At 36.5% G+C, this 25,396-nt stretch overlaps 1 protein-coding gene across 13 annotated transcripts in view; it reads right to left on the bottom strand.

Annotated features, from left to right (window-relative positions):
- Window positions 1-25,396, bottom strand: part of CHL1 (cell adhesion molecule L1 like) — a 198,530-nt gene that overhangs the window by 74,143 nt on the left and 98,991 nt on the right. For 8 of the 13 annotated variants that reach the window (XM_019428469.2, XM_019428466.2, XM_019428462.2 and 5 more), the window contains one exon: window positions 3,536-3,710. In XM_019428469.2, coding sequence (XP_019284014.1) covers window positions 3,536-3,620 — 85 coding nt within the window. In that variant the 5' untranslated portion in view covers window positions 3,621-3,710. Of the gene's footprint in view, window positions 1-3,535; window positions 3,711-10,538; window positions 10,651-24,174; window positions 24,223-25,396 lie in introns of those variants that run through there. The other 5 variants (XM_019428467.2, XM_053896735.1, XM_053896737.1 and 2 more) reach the window with 2 other exon arrangements.

The raw sequence follows: 25,396 nt of genomic DNA, 5'->3' as shown, positions 1-25,396 counted from the left end.
TATGTAAATGTCTACTATCAGGGAGCAGTCAACAGTTTTCAAAGTGATACATTACCATTTTAGTACAGTTCTTACGTTTTCTAGAAAGGAAGGGGACAGCACAAAAATCATAAGGAAGTGTGAAAGATTCAGCTGCAGGAAACTGACTTAGGCAAATATGTTTTAAGAAAAGCAATTTGCACAAAGGCACCGAGCCTGAGTTTTTAAGTAATATTTCACAGTGGAGTTACAAATAGGACCCTAAACCCTGTGACATTTAGTCAGGCCCTGAGTCATTCTGTTTTTTCATTTGTAAAATTAGGGATTCAGGCTAGATAAATTGCTGGTAAGAATTTCTGGTCTTGGGATCCCTTTACATTCTTAAAAATTATACAAGACCCCACGGTGCTTTTGTTTGTGTGGGTTATATCTAACAATATTTTCCATATTAGAAATCAAAACTGAGAAATACTTAAAATGTTTCCTTATGAATCCATTTTAAATAATTGTATATGTTAAAATAAATACCTATTTTATCAACAACACTAAATATAATGAGGATGGTGGCAATGTTCTTACATTATAGCAAATCTCTTTAATATCTTCATAGAAGGCAGCTGGATTCTCATGTATATTTCCACATTCAATTTGTCACAAAAATTGTTTGGCTTAAATATATGAAGAAAATCTAGCTTTACACAGATAATGTACTTGGAAAAGGGTGAGATATTTTATCATCCTTTCTGATGATTGTGGACATTCCAAAATATACACCAGAACTTCACAAGTGGTAGTTTCTTAAATATTTACTACAATATGGAACCTGAAAGCATACCAATGAGCTTTTCGTACTCTGTTAAATGAAAATGTTTTACCCATGGGTTCCTTTTTAAAAAGATTTTATTTTTTAAGCAATTTCTACACCGGACATGGGGTTCAACCTCACAACCTCGAGATCAAGAGTTGCATACTCCACCACTGAGCCAGCTAGGCACCCCTATTCATGGGTTCTTTTTAATCCATGTATAATTTTGTAACATCATATGATAATCATTTGGGAAAAAGATACTGACCCTGAGAGGGCATTGGTCCTGTTTTAAGCTTTGATGGCCAGCCTAGAATAAATAATTCAAAGCTATTATTTCCAATTCTAAAAAATAATTTTGGCTTAATGAATCTGATAACTCAGTTTTACTAGTTTAGGGACATTAGCCCAAGTTTAGTCTTTATCCATTGGATATACATAAACATTTCAACAACATGCAAAAAACACTCATACCTTCAGTAACATTTGCCTCGTTTCTGACTGCTGCTATTTCTAAATAGAGCAGGTCTCAAGCTTATTGCAAATTCACATTATTTAAATTATATTACAGTTACAAAGGATGAGGGATGATGCACAATAGCAACAGTCCCTAAGATATCAGCTAATAACTTGTGAACAACTTGTTTATTAGAACATTACTCTTTCTTAAATTTGCTAAGGTTGTAAAGTCTCAGCAATAACTAATTACTCAGGGAATGGAACTAATAACCTTTGGGTGTTTATAAGAATATATATTCTACATTATAAATCCTTTCCTCCATAATTAGGCCAATTACAGAGATACCAGACTCGTTGACATTCAAATTGGATACCTGCCTTCATTGCATCTGCTAGTAACTGCTCTAGAGTACCGAAATAAATGGATAATATTCAGTTGTTCTGAAAACATGTCATTAATATTTTATAACAATTGTTGTCTAAGGACATTAGAGCATGAAAATGCATAAGCAATTGAGACAACCAGAATAAAAATGTGTGCTATGGATTAATATAAACTTTCAAATTCTTTACCACTGATGAACTAAATGAGAAAAGATGGAAATTTGAAAATGTATATTCTAAGAGAGTATGGTCAGGAATCTGAGTCTGAAATCTCAGGGCATCTTTGTTGCTACTGGGGCGGTGGTGGGGAATATAAGATTATTAACCCCTTTCTCACAAGGATCACCAAGCATGTTGCTCTTGATTTGGGACTGCACTCAAATCAAAAGAATCTACTGAAGATGAATTATTTCCAGCTCTTGAACAGAATGTTTACAGTGAGGCTGGTATATATTGTGTGTAGGCTCAGAGTACATCCCCAGAACAGATAAGTGGAATTTCTTAAGAAGTAAGAATATTCAAAGAGAGACTTGACCCTCTGTCAAAGACACTGGAGAAGGGATTCTCACTTAGGGCTGAATTAATAGGGTAGGGCTGCCCAAAGTGTGTGATGTGCAACTGTTGTGTGAAGTAATTTAAGGCAGCCCTCAGAAAAATGGTTTAAAGACACATTATATTATACATTCAGAGACTTACTTCCTTTTCTATTCACATTCAGACTGGGTAATTCAGAAGAAAAGTTTTAGTTCAGAGTTAGCACTTCTCTTAATGTTTATTCAGCTTGCTGAACTCGTCTAATTGTCTAGAACTTAGATGATGTGCGGAGATCATTTCCAAAGCTAAGATTCAATTAAACAAGCTACACCTCTTGTATTATAAATCTCCAAATCACATATGGAAAAGACAGCAGGGATAATACAGGAAGCATATGGATAAAAATATCTAAATAACCTCTCAAGGGTCTTTTGTATCCCACGTCCTTATAGCACAAGACAAATTCCCCAAATCTCTACATTATGTAGCTGATACAGTATCACGTAAACTGCGCTTGCAGATATATTTTTTAACCAATGTACGTTATGATATACATTTCCATAAAACTACTGACCTCTGGATATGAATTCACACTATTGAAGGCTCTACATTTTCAGAGTTGATATCATCTTATGTTTTTAGTTGTATAAAAATGGCTTTTTAATGTTTTCTGAATTGACTGCTTTCATTCTTTTCTTCATGTTTATTTACTTATTTTCAGAGAGAGAGAGACAGAGTGAGAAAGAGAAAGAGAGAGAGAGAAAGGGGGAGAGAATGAGTGGGGGAGGGACAGAGAGAGAGGTAGGCAAAGAATCCCAGGCAGACTCTGCAGTGTCAGCACAGGGCCCATCCCATGAAGCATGAGATCTTGACTTGAGCCAAAATCAAGAGAAGGAGGCTTAACCAAATGAGCTATGCAGACGCTCCCATTGTTTTCATTTGTAAATATATGATCATTTTGAAAAAAAAGATACCAAGTGTATTCAGTTTCTTTTTATCATAATTGGTTTAATACCATTAATTTCTGAATCATAACACTCCCCAAAATAAACTAAACCTAGAAAACTAACAGCTGTTGATAATAGTGAAGAATATCTTTGACAGCAAAACACCTGATCTATAGGTCATGTTTCTTGTTAGGTGACAAGTTTGCATAAGAGGCAAAAAGCCTGAGGTGCAAAATAATTATAGCAAGCATCCAAATACAAACCATCCAAATTTTTAAAAAGACGGTGATGAATTCTGATGACAGACTGCGGGAAAATAAATAGAAATATGATAGAAAAATCACATCCTCAATCTACAAGTATTCTACTTAAAAATGAAAATGCAAATGAAATTCCATAAAGTAGGTACTGAATGCTGTCACTTTACCTGAAAGTGGTATTTCAATGGCTGTGGAGAATTTGAACAGGAAACAAATTAGAGATATGATTAATCCTCTTCCACCTATCTCCATTGCTCTTCAGGAAGGAGGCAACTCAGGAAGAATGAAAATTGTAGTGTGTCCTTTTACTTTTGGTTTAAAGCTGAGGAGAGTGTAATTCACCTGGAAACCCAAAAAGAAACAGAAAGACATATACTTTAAGCTCATATACTCTGAAACAACAATATAGTATAAATAAATGTTTCTGTTGCAATAATTTTCCCCTTGATGAAACTGTTTTCTAGTAACTCCACATAATGTAGTTTTGCTACGTGTTTTCTTGTGTGTTTTTTGTTTGTTTGTTTGTTTGTTTTTTAACAAAGTTGGTATAGGCTATACTGCAAACCACAGGCCATTCCAGTGAATTAGGTTTTTCAGCCAGAGGAGTTTTTTGCTTCAAAGCACTCAAGGAAACTCGAATGGGGGTGGGTGTCAGGGACTTTGAGGATAAATTCATTATAAGCCATTTTGTTCAAAATGTGGCTCTTTTTCAATCAATTCTTTATAGCAGTCATCTAACCCCATTTGAGTCATTTATGAAACATCACAAATTTACTCTTTGATTTTTCTGGCAAAACAACTTTTCACATGCAAGGTTATGACACTAATAAAAGGTGAACAGCAAGATATAGGGAACAGAAAAATGAAGGACACATGGACAAAAACCCCAGCCACTTTAACTAAATTTCACAAATTTGGGGTTTGCAAAGCAGAAAATAATGTCTTCATTTACTTTACATTTAAGCAGAATGTTAATACGCTCCATACTGTATAGAAATAAACACTAAAAGGTCAATTTTCCTTTACGTTCTCATACCATTTCAATTTTTTTTCTGAAACGCTGTGATAGTAGACATCTAAACACTGTTTATAATGCAGTTTTAAAAATAAATTTGCTCAAAATGTGATTGTTCTCCAGATGTATCAATTTCTTTTTCCATAAAAACAAACTATTACTGTATTTATTCACTTAGAACTGGTACAAAGAAATTAATGAACACAGAGCCAGACAAACTATCAAATCTATATTTAATTCCAAGTATGCAGACTTTTTTTAATGTTACCTCAACTTTTACCTGAAGAGATCATGCACTGGCATCTTTCATATATGCATAGTATAAAACACTATACATTTAAAATAGTAACTGATGCTGCTGTTCTGCTGTTTTATTCATAATTTTGAAAATCAGAAAATACAAAATCCCGTTTGTATTTTAATTTGAGGAAAGTTATGTTGATTACAAAGGAAAAAGCTCCCATCCCACCCCACCCACTTGCACCACAAAATGTTGAATTAGAGTAATGGCTTTACTCTGCGTTTTCTTTCTTTTTTTCTTTAAAAAAAAATTTTTTTTAATGTTTATTTATTTTTGAGAAGGGGGGGAGGGGCAGAGAGAGAGAAGAAGACACAGAATCACACATAGGCTCCAGGCTCTGAGCTGTTAGCACAGAGCCCATGCGGGGCTCAAACTCTCAAGAACTGCAAGATCATGACCTGAGCCAAAGCCAGATGTTCAACTGACTGAGCCACCCAGGCACCCCTACTCTGTGTTTTCTGATCTCAATTGATCCATCTATAAAAATGGGAACTGGGAAAAAGTTATTTTTGTGTAGTTCAGAAAATTTCCCCAAATGAAAAATAACTTACATTGGTGATAGAAAATATTCTCAAATGTATCATTGCATTGGCACCTACTTTCTTGATAAAATGAATTATTCTCATCAACAAAATGTGGAAAATTACTTTATTTATGAAAATCAGAATATTGCCTAACTATAAAAATTGAGTTCTGTATATTTGTACAAAGGTGGGAGATATTGAACCACATAGCTATTATTACAATGAAAAAACAAGAAAATACTAATACCTTGTCCTTTGAATTTTCCTTTTCCTTCTCTCTTCTTGAAATACTTTGATAAGAGTCATCTCAATTCATTATTTATGCTTATATGTCACTCTTTACCTATAATCTATTACTTAATATTCTATCCCATTAATATTCAATGCTAATTTCACTAAGGGCTTTTCATGTATTTGTTTAATGATCTTGTCCTCTGTTAGTAGGGACAAAGGCTTTCAAAACCATGATGCTTTTAGGCGACCATATTTCCATATTCATATATCACACTATACTGAAACAGAAAATAGAAATACTAGATGGCCACATAAGTGACTACAGGCTCAATTTCCATTAATTCCTGATTTAGGCTAGTGAGCTCAATGGTGTCTAATTTCCATAGTAAAATAACTTGCAGGCACTAATTGTTCAATAGTGATCTGACTTAGGGAATTTCAATGGTTTTAACTACATGGTCTTGATGAGAGAAATTCTCTCCCATAAAAGGATGCCACATTGAATCCTCGACTTAAAATAAGGCTATAAATTAAGAGACATAACAATAATGACACCAACAGTTTCCAGAATATGGAATGGTTAATTCTGTATCTGACCTATTCTCCTGCAGGGATTAGCTTCAATTCACCAGAGACTTCAATGTTAAGCGGTTGTTAGATAAAAGTCATTGGAAGTTAAAATGTGACTCCTTGCAGGCAAGACTCCATTAAGTGATGATGATAGCCCCAAAACAGCTTTCATATTAAAACAGGAATGCCAGTCATAATTTCATTGTCAGAATGCAAAAGGGCATACTATTTAGTAATTATGCTTTGCAACAGTAAGGTAGCAATAACATTATATTCCCATTTATCTTTCTTCAAAGAATGTTAACCTAATGCCTCACATCAGGCCTCAAAGATAAAGGCAATTATTGGAACTTAGGGTAGAAATGACAGTAAGACTAGAAGAAAATAACACTAGAATATTTTGAGGTCCAATCACATAAAGCTGATGGCTAATTGCTTATATTAATGACGTTAACTCAGATCCAAAAAAGAATCAATGAATTTTCATGGGTTTAATTTTACTTCTATCCTAGCTCATCTTTGGGAAGAAGAAAACCATCTCTGACATCTAACTCAAAAGAATCATATACGGTGTCATGTAAAATTGACCCTTCTTGACTGCCTTAGCTTTTAAAGCATGACAGGAGGATATGGATTAAGCACACAGGGGTGCCTGGGTGGTGCAGTCCATTGGGCATCCGACTTCAGTTCAGGTCATGATCTCATGGTTCATGAGTTTGAGCCCCGCATCGGGCTCTGTGCTGACAGCTCGGAGTCTGGAGCCTGCTTAGGATTCTGAGTCTCCCTCTCTCTGTGCCTCTCCCCCACTCACACTCTGTCTCTCTCTCTCTCAAAAATAAAGATTAAAAAACAATTAAAAATAAAAAGAACACACTGGTTCTGGGACAGAACAGAAACATGGACAGGCATGTTCCCTGTATGGCCTAGTTCTAATTCAACAGTAAGGAAATCAAGTTCTTTGCTTTCCCCCACATAATAGTCTCTAATACACATACATCATTAATATTACAAAATGACCTCAAAGATCCCTCTTATGTTTTTAAAATAGCTCCACTGTGGCAAATCTAGGAACAACTTACTCTCCTAACTTCAATTCATCTTCTGCTTTAGGGAATGGAAAACGAAGTTGGCTTCTCCTATGTCCATTCTACCTCACCTACCAAGTACATGCAAAGATACTGGGGCCCACAGGTCAGCTAATAGGAGACAGTGATGTATATTGAGGGCATAAAAACATGAAAAATGGAATCAGAATATTGTAGGCTCATAAGCCATCACTTACTACTGATGAGGGAGCATGTGGTGGGCTGAGGACAAAGTGCAAGCTAGCACATCCGTGTGTGTGTGTGGGATGTGTGTGATATTCTTCAGGCACCCCTGGCTGCCCAAGGACAAAGGAAAGCAAACAAAACAAATGGCCAACTGATAGAAATCACAGTCATACAGGACCTGGGTCACCATCAGTTTACAAATATCTTAGTAAATTACAAGAAAAAGGAAATCTTATCAATAGCCTAATCTGCAGAAACCTATAGACTCAGTTTTCTGGAGCCCCAACATCACCCGTCCATAATGATATGGGGAACAAAGGCAAGAAGGAAACGGCAGGTAAAATTAAATATCCTCATAACCTGCAACCCATTGACAAATACTTGAGACAAATACAGAGTATAACATTTCTCCAGGAACTCTCTACCATCCTGATGTTAATGCCTTACTAGAGGGAAAACAACCTTAGCATGACCATAGCAAGGCCTCAGTTAACTTAGGAGTCCTCTTTAGCATATCAAAGTCCCTCTGGAGGCCTCCCTTTTGAGTTGACCTCTCTTCTCCATAGTATAAAACCAGCCATTCTTCACAACCCCAGAGCAGTTCCTTCTGCCCATGGGTCCTGTCCCCATGCTTTAATAAAATCACCTTTTTTGCACCAAGGATGAACAAGCAATCCTAAAATTTGTTTGGAGCCACAAAAGACCCCGAATAGTCAAAGTAATATTGAAGAAGAAAACCAAAGCGGGAGGCATCACAACCCCAGACGTTAGCCTCTACTACAAAGCTGTAATCATCAAGACAGCATGGTATTGACACAAAAACAGACACACAGATCAATGGAATAGAAAAGAGAATCCAGAATTGGACCCACAAATGTATGGCCAACTAATCTTTGACAAAGCAGGAAAGAATACCCAGTGAAAAAAGACAGTCTCTTTAACAAATGGTGCTGGTAGAACTGGACAGCAACATGCAGAAGAATGAAACTAGACCACTTTCTTACACCATTCACAAAAATAAACTCAAAATGGATGAAGGACCTGAATGTGAGACAGGAAACCATCAAAACCCTAGAGGAGAAAGCAAGAAAAAACCTCTCTGACCTCAGCCACAGCAATTTTTTACTTGACACATCTCCAAAGGCAAGGGAATTAAAAGCAAAAATGAACTATTGGGACCTCATCGAGATAAAAAGCTTCTGCACTGCAAAGGAAACAATCAACAAAACTCAAAGGCAACTGATGGAATGGGAAAAGATATTTGCAAATGACTTATCGGATAAAGGGCTAGTATCTAAAATCTATAAAGAACTCACCAAACTCCACACCTGAAAAACAAATAATCCAGTGAAGAAATGGGCAGAAAACATGAATAGACACTTCTTTAAAGAAGACATCCATATACCCAACAGGCACATGAAAAGATGCTCAACGTCACTCCTCATCAGGGAAATACAAATCAAAACCACACTGAGATACCACCTCACGCCAGTCAGAGTGGCTAAAATGAACAAATCAGTAGACTATAGATGCTGGAGAGGATGTGGAGAAACGGGAACCCTCTTGCACTGTTGGTGGGAATGCAAACTGGTGCAGCCGCTCTAGAAAACAGTGTGGAACTTCCTCCAAAAATTAAAAATAGATCTACCCTATGACCCAGCAATAGCACTGCTAGGAATTTACCCAAGGGATACAGGAGTGCTGATGCATAGGAGCATTTGTACCCGTGTTTAGAGCAGCACTTTCAACAATAGCCAAATTATGGAAAGAGCCTAAATGTCCATCAACTGATGAATGGATAAAGAAGAGGTGGTTTATATATACAATGGAATACTACTTAGCAATGAGAAAGAATGAAATCTGGCCATTTGTAGCAATGTGGATGGAACTGGAAAGTGTTATGCTAAGTGAAATAAGTCAGGCAGAAAAAGACAGATACCATATGTTTTCACTCATATGTGGATCCTGAGAAACTCAACAGAAGACCAAGGAGGGAGGGGAAGGGGGAAAAAAAAGTTACAGAGAGGGAAGGAGGCAAACCATAAGAGACTCTTAAATACTGAGAACAAACTGAGGGTTGATGGAGGGGTGAGGGAGAGGGGAAAATGGGTGATGGGCATTAAGGAGGGCACCTGTTGGGATGAGCACTGGGTGTTGTATGGAAATATGGAAATGAATTTGACAATTAATTACATATAAATAAATAAATAAATAAATAAATAAATAAATAAAACATTTTTAAAAAAGAATAAAAGAAGTACTCTTAAAAAAAAAAAAGAATTCTTTCTTGGTCCTCGGTTCTGGACACTCCCCCAACCGTCACCCCAAAACATTATCACTACCATGTGGCCTTCGGCAGTTTATCCAACAACATCTCTTGCTCATCTCTACAAATGAAGAGTTTTAGCCCTTAGGAGGGTTAAGTGAGGTAACGTATGTTTAGCACAGAATAACAAATGACATTTACTACTAGTACTGACAGTTGATAATTTTGCTGTTACTGATAATTAGGGTACAACATCCAGGAATAATATTCTGATCCAAAGAGTATGGTTAATTTGTATGACTTCTACAATAGCTATAACATCTAACTACTGAAAAAAATAAGACTATTCACTAAAGTACTTAGTGGTGAAATGATATAGATTTAAAATACTCTAAAATTTTTTTAAAGGGTGGCAATGTGGTAGATTGATAACAAAAAGCTTCATTACTCCTCCCCTCCGTGTCTCCATGTGCTTTTCATCCAACTTGCCAGGTTCTCCCACCAAGAAGCTCTTTCCTAACGTCTTGAATCTGGCTTGACCAAGAGAACGAGCTCTGAGCTTAGGCCTCCAGAAGAATGGTACATTCTTTCTCTCTGCCTCTCTCTCTAGCTGCTCAGCTAGACTGCTGGACGATGAGAGACATTACTCCACCACCCTCTGTAATTCCTGGCCAATAGGCAGGCAGCCACTAAGTGTGAAAGGGCAGCCCTCTTAGATGAGCCAGCCCCAGATGATCTGTCGGCTGCACGTAACTGCAAAAGTTGGCCCAGCCACTATCGGTCCAGACTGGTTAAAATCAGCAGTATCACCCGACAAGTCTCAGGATATGCCACCCCCAGATACAGCACCCTTCAAACACCTTCTTTAAGCTGAAGAAATTTTAGAAAGGGCAGTGCAAGAAGGATTCTGAGCTTCCTCTGACGTAGGTCTAAAACCCACCTGTGAGAGGTGCTCTCCCTATACCTGGAGGGAAACAGAGCATTCTTACCTCTGAAGACAGAGGGGCAAGGAGATGAATCTGAATGAGCAGACCTTGCTAAAGGTTTCCACAGCACTGGACACTCAGCCCAGACTCCTTCTCTTCTATTACATTTTCCACAACTTTCTGCTCTTCATAAAGTCTAGCATTAACATGTTTCTTCAGCTCCTCATTTCCTTCTGAAAATTTGTGTGTCACATAAAGCTTACTTTAATAAATTTGTATGCTTTTCTCTTGTAGACTTAAGAACAACAGTAAATGGGGGCGTCCAGGTGTCTCAGTCAGTTAGGCATCAGACTCTTAGTTTCAGGTCGGGTCATGATCTAACAGTTCTTGAGTTTGTGTCCCGCATTGGGCTCTGCACTGGCAGCATGGAGCCTGCTTGGGATTCTCTCTCTCTCTCTCTCTCTCTCTCTCTCTCTCAGTAAATAAACTTAAAAAAAGAACAACAATAAATAAACTTTAGAAAAAAAGAACAAACACTTAATACAAATGTTTCCTGTATTAAATTAATCTGCTTTCACATGGCATGAATGCACAAGTAGCTAACTGATGTAGGGAAAAAAGAATAAAAGAATTCCTACCATATGGAGAATTGCAGAAACTGTGTAATATATGCATATAAGGATTCTTTATACTACTCTATTTTGGGTATGTTTTAACATTTCTATAATAAAGACATTTATACTGTGGCCATTCAGTCTGTTGAAATCAGAAGTAAGCCTAAAATATTCCAGTACGGTAAGGAGATTTCTTTAGCAAAAGGTAGACTACATCTACTGGCATACTTTTAGCATGGAAACAGAAAATAGCCAGAAGGTGTCCCTTAAGGCTACCATGCTATCAGACCTCTTCCACTGCAACTACATTCAGAAAAATCTGCAGTCCTGGGGCACTTGGGTGGCTAATCGGTTAAGCAATGTACTCTTGATTTCGGTTCAGGTCATGATCTCTCGGTTTCTGGGATCAATCCCCATGTCGGGCTCTGTGCGGGCAGCACAGAGCCTGCTTGGGATTCTCTCCCTCTCCCTCTGCCCCTCCCCTGCCTTCTCTCTCTCTCTCTCTCTCTCTCTCTTAAAATAAATCAGCATTTAAAAAGTATTTTGAGGGGCACCTGGGTGGCTCAGTCAGTTAAGCGTCTGACCCGACTTTGGTTCAGGTCATGATCTCACAGGTTGTAAGTTTCAGCCCCACAATGAGTTCTGTGCTGACAGCTCAGAGCCTGGAGTCTGCTTCGGATTCTGGGTCTCCCTCTCCCTCTGCTCCTCCCCTATTCATGGTCTGTCTCTGTCTCAAAAATAAATAAACATTAATTTTTTTAAATTAAAATAAAAATAAAATAAATAAAAAGAATTTTGAGGTCCCTTTGAATGTAAGTGTATGTGTGTGTATGTGTATGGCCATATCCATTCATATCCAGCACAAGTTCATCATAAATACAATATTTGATCCTTATTGCTTTATGTGTTTGTAATGTCATGGTCCAACTAAAGGAAATAGCCAAATTTACAGTAATTATTTATATCTGGGTAGCTATTAGTACAACCTCTGGATGTCTTTTGGTATTTTTTTATGCTTTGATTCTTAATTCACTGATTTTATATAATGTTTCCATTGGAGTCTGTTAAATTCCATTAATAAAGTACAGAAAGGCAAAGAGAAATAAAATGTGGTAAGAGTACATAGTCACTTTGGACTATTATTTACACTTATGCATATATGCCGACACTCTAAACTGAACAGAAACACAAATGATTTTAAAGTAAGCATCAAAAGGTCTTCAGCTATTGTTACTATGTTCCGAATAATAATAATTCCTAATAACCACTTGTTTTTTTATACTTGACAGTAATGGTGTCATGTTTACTCAAAACCTTTGACACTCTGGTTTTCTAATTGTCCCATTGTATCATAAATCATTTTTTTTCTTTAAGCAAATGAGATACCACAAATTTATATTCCCGAATTCCAAAATAAAGAGATTCCTACTTTCCTGTAAAATGAATAAAACCTGATAGTGTAGTGAATGGACCAAAAGCAGCTTAAAAAGGCAGCTGGTTGGGAATAGTAAATTTTATCTTGGTGACATTTTTCACATCTTGGCACTTTCTGTCACTAATTATTCAAAAACATGTTCAGGTGAATTTTCTCAGGGGCAAAGACAACAAAGCAAGTCTAAAGAAAAAAAAGCAACTCTTAGGGTCACTATGTTTAAAAACTCTCATTTCTACAGCAGCAGCTTACACAAAGCAGCCATGTCAGCGACAGCCCGTCTGCCATTTCTAAAGAAGGCATGGAATGTAAACAGCCCCCCAAAAGTGCTGTGTCGACATTCCTGTTCACTAAGAAACAGCATTAAGTTGTTTCAGACACTATGAATTTCAGAGATCAGAATTAACTTCATGCATGCCAAATCATTAAACATTTTTCTCCTCAGGAAGCTTGAAATAGACCAGCAACTTTTATTATAGTCAGCAGGAAGGGATATATTATGACACTGACATCCAAATTGTAGTTTTAAAAATAACTCAATGGATTTGTGTAATAGGCTGGGACAGTGCTATAACTTGGAATTGTTTAAATTTTTATTTTCTCCTCACACTAAAAGGGCTTAGGAATCACTGAGCTGTTACGAGAGAGTGTCTCATATAAGGCCATTTGACATTTTCATGATGGGATAGATGTCACCTTCACTTCCCTCTGACCTCAAGTGTCCCTTTACAAAACTCGTTCTAGAGCGACTGTCAGGCCAGGCTTAACTATTCCCTGGATTCAGGAATTAGGTTTTACCGGGAGGAAGACCAGCACATTTCCATAAGCCTAAATTGTGATCAGAATCACTCTAACACCTGCAAACTGGGAAAGGATAAACACAAAGAAATTCAAAGGCTTCTGTTCAATCACCCCACTTGGCTAATACCACCAATCAATTTACAAGTGTCATAAACACAGTAATACGGAAATAACTGTTAATCGCTTTTCGCTCTGAAAACAAAGGAAATATACGTTATGGCCATATCCATTCAAACTCATTTTCATGTCACCAAAATGACAAAAGAATTGCTTAGAGGAATTGCTTAATTCATATTCCCTGCCGAAGATCAAAGAAATGTAGATTTTTATTATAACTAAATTGATTTTATTGGAAAATGTCAACTTTAATTAATAATTATGTTGGATAAATTAATATTTTTTAATTTTAAGTGTTTATTTATTTGTGTGTGTGTGTGTGAGAGAGAGAGAGAGAGAGAGAGAGAGAGAAAGAGGGAGGGGCAGAGAGAGAGAGAGGGAGACACAGAATCCAAAGCAGGTTCCAGGCTCTGCTCTGTCAGCACAGAGACCTACGCGGGGCTTGAACCCACAAGCGGTGAGATCACAAGCTAAGCCGAAGTTGCACATTAAACCAACTGAGCCACCCAGGTGCCCCAATTAATAGTTTTAATAATACCATTTATTTAACTAAATAGCACAATACTGTGGTTGAGCTCTGACAGGAATATACCTGAATAAAATCAACATTTTTGTTTGCTTATTTTGCCCTTTATTTACCTGACCATCTTAAATTCTTAACAAGTAGCATACTGCAATGACATCTAATTCAAATTCTTTCATAATGGAGAGAAAGGATAAAAAAATACCAAAATTCAAGATCACTTAACTGCAGGGATGGAAAAAATGATCTTACATCCCAACACAGAAGTCAAGTTCTGAATCATTTCTCACAACACACATTATATACCAGTGATGGTCATCTAGGGCTTTTTTCTTTTAATTGAGAAATCACACAGATGTACTAAAACACACACTTACATGTACATGTCAGTGAATTTTTACATATATAAAAATCTGTTTAACCACTTCTCAAACCTTTTAGGGAGTTTTAGTCACCAAAAGCATTTCACCAGCCTCATTCCTAGAGGACTCCAGAAATGGCCAGTTCATAAGAAATCAAAACCTGTTTGGGTTCCCCTAAACTACGGGATCCCAACCAGCATTACTGGGGGGTATTTCTCCCTATGGCTGATGCTTGGAATACATGGAGTTAGTTTGGTTTTGTCTTAATGTCTGGGGAGTGTTACTGGCTTTTTGTATTCAAGAATGCAGGAGTCATAGACCCTAAATGACCTGGACTTTTTTCCTACCTGAAAAGTCTTCTCCATTGTGAGCTATCCTGGTATTTATACTGAAAGGTTATGTGGTCAGTAAACCAGAGATAATCTATACACACTACTATACACAGCTTTGAAAATTTTTCAATGCACACGAGCATATAAAGACAGAAATTTATTTTGCCTATTCAGGGTTTTATAAACTTATTTGACTATGAAAATCTGCGTGTGTGTGTGTGTGTGTGTGTGTGTGCGTGTACATGTAATTTTTACCAAAATTCACACAAGGAAGAAACTGCTTTATGAGTTATCATCAACAAATAATAACTGAAATATCAATAATAGCTATCAGGCTTTAACCTTTATTGAACAATTTTTATGTGCCACAATTGCTTTTCCATATGAACTTGTTTAATTCTCACATCCTCTTGATGTAGATATAATAATATCATAACAGTAGCATCCATTTAAATACAGGGAAACTGAAACACAGAATGCCCAAAGTCTTATAAATAAAATGTTGAGTTCAACTTAAATGGAATGGAACTCAGTCTAGAAACAATGGAATCTGTTTTTGGAACCACTGTTCTTAACTATTGTAATTACAACCATTTGGAAAAAAATAATCTTCAAGATTCAAAAATATTTATTGACCATCAGAATAAAACTGTAATAAAACACATCAAATTAATCATAATTTGCTTCATGTAGGAAGCAAATATGGAAAATTTCCCACTGATTAATTCCATCAGATCTTAACTAATATTTCCTAGAAGAACTGGCTAAAATACACTAACAGAGCATCATCTTCAGGGAAAAAAAATATCTGCAGCTAGATGATATAAAACTTCATCATTCAAAATTGTCTCAACCACAAAAGTTCCTTCACTTCTAATTTGAATGAAAGCATTCATGGATTATATTCTCACCTAAAATTATCAAATAACAAAGTTTCTACAATTTAAGAACTGCAATATATGGGAGACAGAGATTCTGAGACATTTCTGAGCTATAAACAAAGATCAACTTCAGGAAATGAGTTCTTAAATTACAGAAAGCATCCTCTTAGATCCTTTTTCTTTTTCCAGCTCCCAGGCCTACTTCACAATACTTATAATTACAGAAGACTGTTAACAGCTTTTAACAAATAAGCTGTTGATATCCAGCTGGCAATCAGATCAAAGTTCAATCTGTAGACCTTCTTCTCAGTCTCTACTTTTCTCCTATCATTAAATACTATTCCTTCTGTTTACTTCCTCTTTATTTATTCCTTATATATGTCAACTGTGCTCAGTGCCAAGAAAAAATGTTTTCGAAAGGAAATGGGGTACTTCCAGGTAAATTAAAAGCTCTTTTGTTTATTCCTTATTAATAGACAAATGACACAAACACATGTGAAAATAGGTTTCAACGAGCCTAGAAATCAATGGTAAAAATCAACCACAAGCAAGAAATTTGGAGGTTTTTTAAAAAAGCATAATAAATGATAAATAACGTTTGATTACAACTAAAAATTACATATTTTAAAAATAGAAAATTGATTTTAAAAATATACATGTTTTGGATGATTTTAATGGAGTTATCCACTTGATTAATCAAATGTTTTAAGTGAGTACACACTAATTATAAAACCAAAACAAGGGCTCAAGAGTTGATTTTGCACCTGCCTTGTCCACATACTTGTACACTTCCTGAGGCAGGATCCAGATTGTATTTACCCTTATGGTGCCTGTCTAAAATATAGGAGACATTTGATAAATCTTTCTGAATAAATGAATGAATTTCACACAGATGTCCACAAAAGAATGTACTCTGCATAAACGCAGAATGCCAATGAAACTTTAAATACCATTTTTTTTCCTCATTCACCCAAAGACGACTCAGAAATTAAATTTTCTGAATTACGTTTTAAAGTAAATGTGTGTCTGAATATGTAATACCTTGATCTAAATATTGCTACACTTGTTGCAATCACAAAGGTAACAGAAATAGAACTTTCAACAAATCTCATTAATTTTATTAGTGTCTACTTGAAACCATGTATATTCTTAAGTTTTAGTGGTTCTGACAAGTGCCTACAGAAGCAAAGTATTGTATTTTCTAAAATTTACTTTAGAATACTTACAGCATAAACTTTGTGAGTTATATAGATGTTAAAACTGAATTTTACTGCATCCTACAGTGTGGTTAGATAATATTTGAAAGGTTTTAACCAAAACTTTGCTAAACTTCTAATTAAATGTAGCTGAACTGGCTATGTCAAGTACTTCGGATATCTTTAGTTTTTAAAATATCAGGTGGCTTGTAAATGTTTGAAGAATGCTTCATAGTAAAACCAGGGGTATTCAGGATATAGGTGGATTCATTAAAGATGTTTGTCCAGACACAAATACCCTTTCATGAAGAGAGTGTAAAAATCAAGCAAGCCCTACAGCTTACAAACATTCTGCATCCTAGGCTTAGGATTCCACTTACTTGTGCAATGAGAGTTCTTTCCCAACTCCAATTGGAAGGAGAGCTGAATCCTAGAGCTAGAACATCCTATCTGCTACTAGGGAAGCTTTCTTGCAGAGTTGTATCACAATTATCTGGGACTCCATTGAGCTCAAAGAATAGAGGGAAAAACTATGTGTGTACTATCTGCATGTGTGTGCACCCACATGTATATGAGCACCTGTGTACATCTGATGGCAACTAAACTTTTGTTCATCTAGGGAACTTCAGCCTAAGACTGCCCTACTCACAAGGCACCTGGTAGCCAGGCTGTGAGAGAACTAAAATATTCATCTCCCTCTGAGTCTTGGAAACTACCAGTATCTACAAAAAGAACTAATGATGGAAAAATGAACAAATTAGATTAGGTCAGCATGCAAACACCAAGAGATCATTATATCCTATAAACCTTCTGTATGGAGGCATTATCTCTAAAAGATACTTTTATAAATTGGAAAAAGTTACACACCATTAACCTTAACATAAGGTTATTTTGCAGGCTTTAAAGAATGAGTCAAAAATTGGTACTTGAGTTTGGTTTTATTTTTCTTTAATCATCTACGGCACTTAAGAATCTTATTGTGACTAGGAGGGCCACCATCATTAACAGCTTCTAGTGAATATTAAGCACACAAACCAGAGACACTGATATGCTCTTTCAGAGAGGTCAAGGCTGTATTATGAATATAACCAGTTCATAGTTTGGAATATCTCATTTTTTATTTTCTGTCCTTACATTATTTTACAACATATTTACAATTTTTTCAACTCTTCTATTTTGTCCTCATATTTCCTTTTGTTTTCTCTAAGGTACAACCTAAAGCAATTTATCGGTTAAAAATGCTAACAGCCATATACTAAACTTTAGACTTCCCAACCCCTCCTGAAATCTGGAGTTCATAAAAACATCCCTCTTGTCAATTCATAACTTTCAGGAGGAACATAATAAAGAAAATCAACCGTAATCATTGAGATCTGAGGCATATTAAAGAAATAACACTGATGCATAATCATTGTCGAGATGAAGTGGTATGTTATTTACTCAAATTCATAAAAAAGGTGTAAGTAGTTTTGTTGCAAATAGTCTACCAGATGCATGAATACCTAGGTATTTCAGGAATTTTAAGCTTGCCACTATACAGTTCCTAAAAAGCAATCCTATTCTTTTAAAATCATAAAATACAAAGTAATATTTCTAGGTACTTAAGAGAAATTTATAAATAGCTTATAATTTCCTTTAGCTCATCATCACTCTGATGATGGCATTACAGCCGACAAAGTTGATTGATCATCCTTTGTACTTTTATGAGATGAATTAATGCAGAATCCTGGGCCCATGACCTAGATCCCTACCACTCATATTTTGTACTTGTTTTCCATGAATAAGAAATAAGAACAAGAGAGCAGTTTCAGCCTTATATGTCATTTTGAACTGAATGACTTCTTTTATGTGTATGATAACCAGTTAGATATAATTTTCTGGGGGTAAAGTTATACAGTTTACCTAAATTCATATGTTAAGAATATAAAATAATCTTATGACTCTTGAATCTAATATTAACATTTTTAAATGTACTAAAATTTTAGTGCATACATTTATAAATTAGTTTTTATTCATTTTATAATAAAAATGCATCCCTATAAAAGTCCAAAAAATAATTAAACGTATTAAAAGATAGAACACTAAATATAATAATTAGCTTGTTAATTAATAACAATAATTAGATTAAAGATTACACACATTTCGTCATGTTCTCCGCTGCTGGCTAACACTTAAAGTATGAATACTTCCAGGGATGCCTGCGTGGCTCAGTCAGTTAAGCGTCTGATGCCGACCCAGGTCTTGATCTCAAAGTTGTTGAGTTTGAGTCCCACATTGGGCTCTGTGCTGACAGCTCAGAGCCTGGAGCCTGCTTCGGATTCTGTGTCTCCCTCTCTCTCTGTCCCTCCCCTACTTGTGCTCTATCTCTCTGTCTCTCTCTCTCAAAAATAAAATAAACTTTAAAGTATGAACACTTCCAGAAACTTTTCTGTAGAAATATATATGATATATAATATAGTACATAATGTATCCATTGTTACATAAATGCTATCATATATCTATGACATTCTATTAGGTAAAAAAGGCAAGTTATAGAGTGATATTCATAGAATTAACAGGTAAAAGTCATGGGACTCTTCATGGGAAAGTCACAAGTTATTAGTTATTCTAATTTCAGTTTAGGAAAATCATAATTGAAAAACTGAAAGATTTCAAACTTATTGGGCTATAAATTTATAATTGGGAGGGGGTCAGTCGGTTAAGTGTCCAACTCTTGATTTTGGCTCAGATCATGATCTCACAGTGGTGACATTGAGTCCCAGGTGCCACACTAGGCATGGAGCCTTCTTAAGATTCTCTCTCTCCCTCTCCCTCTGTCCCTCCCCTGCATGTGCTCCTGATAGATGGATGGATGGATGGATGGATAGATAGATAGACAGATAGATAAAATAATAATTAGGATAGAGGTCACTGCAGGTGTTATGAATGTTCTTAAGTTCATCACCTTTTCACCATTGGTTTATATACTGTGTACTTTTTTTTTTTTAAGGACCAAAATGGAGTCACTTGTACTAGGCCTCACATCACCAAAACAAGGCTTAATACATAATGAAACTGCAGTTTCCATCTCTCCCTAGAGTATAACCTTAAAGCAGGCAACTAGGAATTTCCTGGTCAGCAGTAGTGACCCGCTTGACAGACCACACAGGTGAGGTAATCCACTCTTACCTTGTTCCTGTTCCCTTGTGCCTATAAGTCTTTTCCATTTTGTACAGCATTTCAGAGTTCCATTCTATTTGCTAGATGGGATGCTGCCCAATTCATGAATCATTAAATAATGCCAAGATGATCTTTAAAGTTACTCAACTGAATTTTGTTTTTGTTAACAACTAGATGTCTCTGAATACAAAGAACATTCTCAACTCTAGAAAAACTTTCTTTTATGCTGTATTTTGCAATTCAAAGACACTGCTATATTCATTGAAATATCCAGAGTCACAAGCAAGTGACAGTGACAAAGAAGGTGTTAGGTAAATGTTTGGATCAAACGTCATGCGAACTAAAAGTGACTTTTAGCCACTTGGTACTTCTTTGTTATAGAGCTCTTCCCCTGGAATGAGAGAACTCAAACTATCCTTCTTTGTTACTAACATACCATTAATAAACGATATAGCTGCAGAGATACTCTGTTTTCATAAACATTGTGGTCTGTCATTCAGTCTGAATTTGACACAGCTAATAGTCAAAAAGGAAGTAAAATTTATTCACGATCAGGTAGACTACAGTGTGATTTATTACAGAATAATTGATAAATAAAAGCTGCCACCCAGTTACCCAAAGAAGTGACTTCTTTTTGGATGAAGAGCCCCAGGCAGGAAGGCAATTTCCATAAAGTAAAAGCACCACAGTGCCAACTATTATATGGCAATGAAGCATCTCTTTAGAAGAAGTGATTTTCACAGCAAGAATTCTGTGTTTTGCTCCTTACACTTTTGACTACACAATGCTGAGTCTCAGCAAAGAGCTATATAATTGCAGAAGAATCCCTTCTCTGAGCAACCAAAAATCACCTCCATTAAGTGTTGAATCATTCAGTGAAGGATAATGGTAACCCAGATATAACTGCTGGCTGTAACAAGTCACTTTTGCTTGTTTTATTGGGTTAGAATTGCCAGTAGGAGTTGGCTATGAATTCTCTTAAGCAGGAAAAATAGTATTGTTTCGCATTCTTGTCAATTTTTACAGCAGGCTTCTAATAATTTTCTCTAAACCTATATTTTATAAACTTCCATTTTCCTTCAAGTTTTTGATCAATATATCTTTCTGAAACTCAGTAATAATCTTTTCATTTCCCTACCGAAACCTTCAAGGTGGAGGTGGTCAAACACTTTGTGTTAAAGAGAGGCCAGGGGTGCCTGGGTGACCCAGTTGGTTGGGCATCCAGCTGCAGCTAGGGTCATGATCTAATGGTCTGTGAGTTCGGGCCCCATGTCATGCTCTGTGCTGACAGCTCAGAGCCTGGAGCCTGCTTCTGATTCGGTGTCTCCCTCCCTCTCTGCCCCTCCCCCACTCACACTCTGTCTCTGTCTCTCTCACAAAGAAATAAACATTAAAAAATTTAAAAAAAAAAAAGACAGAGGCCAGGAGTTGCAACCTTGGCATAAAGGACAAGGGAGCGGTAGTGAACTTGTTTTGATATCATATTTCCAAGCAAGCTCACTATTGCAGACCCATACAGATATAGTCTCTGGTTGGGGACTAACTGTTGCTTATGTGGTTTCCTTACTTCCCTATTAGGTTAAGGTAGTGTGCAAACTCCAAGCCTATGGGAGCTAGAATCATGGAGACATCAAAGAGATAGAATGGGTTTTCAGTAATTCAGTTCTGGATGCAAATCCCAACATCATATCTAATTAGCCGTTGGACTAGATTATCATTTTTAAAATCCAGATATTAATTCTGTCTTCCTAAAATGCTATAATCACCCAAGATACAACATTTGTATATAATATTGTACCTGGAACATCTTTCTCAAAACTCAGTAGCAATGTTTGTCATTTTTATTATAATTCATTCTTGCTGGCACCATTTATCATCTGACTCCAATCTACTTTTCCAGTGTTTTCTCTCATCATCATCCAAGGAAAACCAATTTAAGTATTCACAGCTCCCCATGCCATTATGCTTTGCCCATATTATTCCTTCTCCCTGAAACGCCTTTATCTTCTTGCTTTACTCAATAAGTGATTGTTCATCCCTAAAGATTTAACTTGTACATTGATTCTGCATTTCTGGAAGCCAAATTTGCTGCTCTGCTAAAGCTAATCAATAGATTTTTTAAAGCACCCTTATCATAATGTATGTTTTTGACACCTCCATCATCCCACATAATTACATTTGTGTGTGTGTGTGTGTGTGTGTGTGTGTGTGTGTATGTGTGTGTGGCATTAATATTTAAGTTCTACTCTGTTAACAACTTGCAAGTATAACACAGTGTTCTGAACTACAGTTCCTATACTGTAACTTAGATCCCCAGAACTTATTTTCCTTATAACTGTTAGTTTGCATACTTTGACCAACATCTCCCCAGTGCCCCCATCCGCAAACCCTGGTAACTACCATTCTACTCTATCTCTGTGTTCAAGCTTTTTTAGGTTCCACATATAAGTGAGAATATATACACATAAATTGGAACAGTATTTGTCTTCCTCTGTCAGACCTATTTCACATAACATAATGTCATAGTGTATTATTTGTTTAGCTGGCTATGCCTCCTCTAAGGCTGAAAGTTCACAGGAACTGAGACTGCTGTCTTATTTATCCTCATATAGTATCTGGCACATGAAAAATTGGTAAATGTCAGCAGAAAACATAAACTTGAAACTGGACCAATTGTATTATCCACTGAGACTTCACCTTTCTCATAATATTAAACCATGTTATAGCTTCACTATTGCCTTGTTAATACTATTTTTTAAAATACTGCCATCTATTGAGAGATCTATTATATGCCATGTACCATGTTTAGGGTTTCAGATTTATTATCTGTGGTATTGGTTTTGCGTTCCTCTCTGTAGACTGTAAAAATATTTGAGGGCAAGGATCGTTTTACTCATCTCTATATCCGCATTGCCTAGAAGGTATGTAGAAAAAACATGGCTATGCAGCAGGTCTGGCATTCATTCTTTCCCTTGACCAAGGGATCACCCCTTCTGGAAAGTAAGGTAATGGCACTGACTGACAGGAGAGCACTTTTCTATGAAATGTTGACTGTGAGACTTGGCCTCTGGTAAATAAACCTGGGAGCTATGGTTTATGGGGCATGGTGTTTGGAAAAAGCCCTGCAATTATGTGAATATAAAATAGAGATTTTTATAACCTATCCTCTATTTGTGCAAGTAATGAAAATGTCACACGTCACTTACAGATCCCCTCTGTAAAACTGGGTCCAGTAGGTGCTCTGATGCAGCAAGAAAGAACCTGGAAGTTTCATTCACTGGAATTCAAGGACTTCTCCCTTAGGTAATCATAAGGCACAGGAAAAAAAGGAAGGAAGTTCTCAACCTCCAGTGAATGAAGTTCCCAGATCCTCTCTTTCTGCATCAGACCATGCACTGGAACCAGTTTTAAACAGTGCTTCCTGTGCCTAAAATAATTTGTAATTTGTAATAATCTGTAATAATTTGACCCACTGTATTATCTCAGTCTCTAATATATATTTCCTAAAAAAACATAGTTTTATGTCTATTTAACATAATGCACTGAAATTCTGAGTGAAAGCTCTTTGGATATATCCAAAGAACATTCATAATTCCAGGATTAAATATTGATAATGATATTATTGATATAATGTACCTTTCCAGAATTATAAGCACTGAAAACCGTGAAGAAGACAGGCTGTATACTGAGGTGGAACAAGTCCACTCAGGAGGTTTATTAACATAATCGCAGATGACTGTCAAGAGGGCCACCTAATACCCTCTACCTCTGGACCTAACAGCTATACCAGATCTACAGAGTCCATTTGTATTTTGAACTCTAATCCCCCCCCTATAATCACTAAACCACAGAGATGGCCAGATAACATTTCCTGCATCAGAGTAAAGTATTCACAAAATTAAAATCAATTTGGTTCCTGTTGTTAACCAAGGGTGTGTTTCTTCAGTCCCACAGAGATGAGCCAAGCACGGAGCTCTCTTTGAAGCTAACAAAAGCTTAAGGTCAGATCATCTCCATGGGATACAAAGCAAACTAGGGAGAAGGGACAGCCAAATGGTATTTCAAGTGTTCTCTCAGAAAAGTACTTCTATAATACAGATCATTCATGCATTATTGGAGACAGCTTTGTTCTCTCTCTACAATGTGTTAAGTATTGTATGGTTTTAAAATAATAATGTTCTACCTTCCACTGACTAAAAATAGCCTGTTCCTTGAGAATTTTATTATATTTGTTCATACCACATGGAAAAGTGCTTATAAATCTAAAATTAATTTTACTCACAATTCTCAAATTACAATACGCTTCCTTATAAAGCCAAAATCTTCTAGTCTGGAAAAAAGAGCAAACCAAAGATAATATTAATATTATTATTAATAATGAGGGGCGTCTGGGTGGCTCAGTCGGTTGAGCATCCAACTTCGGCTCAGGTCATGATCTCATGGTTCATGAGTTCAAGCCCCGCGTCCGGCTCTGTGGTGAGAGCTTGGAGCCTGGAGGCTGCTTCGGATTCTGTTTCCCTCGCTCTCCACCCCTCCCCCACTCATGCTCTCTCTGTCTTTCAAAAATTAATAAACATTTCTAAAAAAAATTTTAAAAATAATGATAATAATATCAGTTTAATTTTCTCACCACAAATTGCACTTTCTGATTCCTTTTCTTTCCCTATTCTTGTACCCATATCACTCTTTGATCTTTTCCTCTCCTTATCACCTCATATTTATCTAACCAGGTCTCTGTTGTAGTCCTTTCACTTGATACCTCTCCAATCCATGCCCTCTTCACCTGTTAATTTTCAGATCACCAAAATTTCTTTCAATTCTTCTGTAATGCACAATCTCTCCTCTCTACATCTCCTATTACTTCACTCTATCCCCCTGAATTCACTACCAACCTTACTGTTAAAATTATATGCATATATATTCTAAGTAACCAAAAGAAAAATCTTATGTGCATTTAGTTTAACTGCTCTGCTCTAACTTAACTCTATTTTCCTCCCATATTTCCCCCCATATAGTATTTTGTTCATGATAGGATGAACAACTATTATATGTCTGCCTCCCACCTGCCCTTTTTTTTTAAAGAGAGATTACAAACAAGGTATTGGGGGGGGAGGGGAGAGAGAGAAAGAGAGAGAGAGAGAGAGAGAGAGAGAGAGAGAGAGAGAGAGAGAGAGAATATCTCAAGCAGGCTCCACATCCAATGCAGAGCTTGATGGAAGGCTCCATTTCATGACCATGGGATCATGACCTAAGCTGAAATCAAGAGTTGGACACTCAGCTGACTGAGCCACCCAGGTGCCCCTCCTCTCATTATTAAAATAACCTCCCACAAATTTTGTTTCAGGTGTGGGCTCATGGTCTAAGGTGGCCCACTCACAACGTCTAACCTCTCTAGGTCACTGTGATAGGTCCAAGAGATGGACCTGTGACCCAAGCATGGGCAATGAAAATGATTCCCTAAGAATTTCTAAACCCTGTTTTCCTTTGAGGTCATAAATCTATGA

Source organism: Panthera pardus, unplaced genomic scaffold, assembly GCF_024362965.1.
Source record: "Panthera pardus isolate Hobbes unplaced genomic scaffold, ASM2436296v1 HiC_scaffold_8, whole genome shotgun sequence".
NCBI lineage: Eukaryota > Metazoa > Chordata > Mammalia > Carnivora > Felidae > Panthera > Panthera pardus.
Note: the sequence above shows the minus strand (reverse complement) of the source record. Positions and strands in the feature narration are given on the sequence as shown.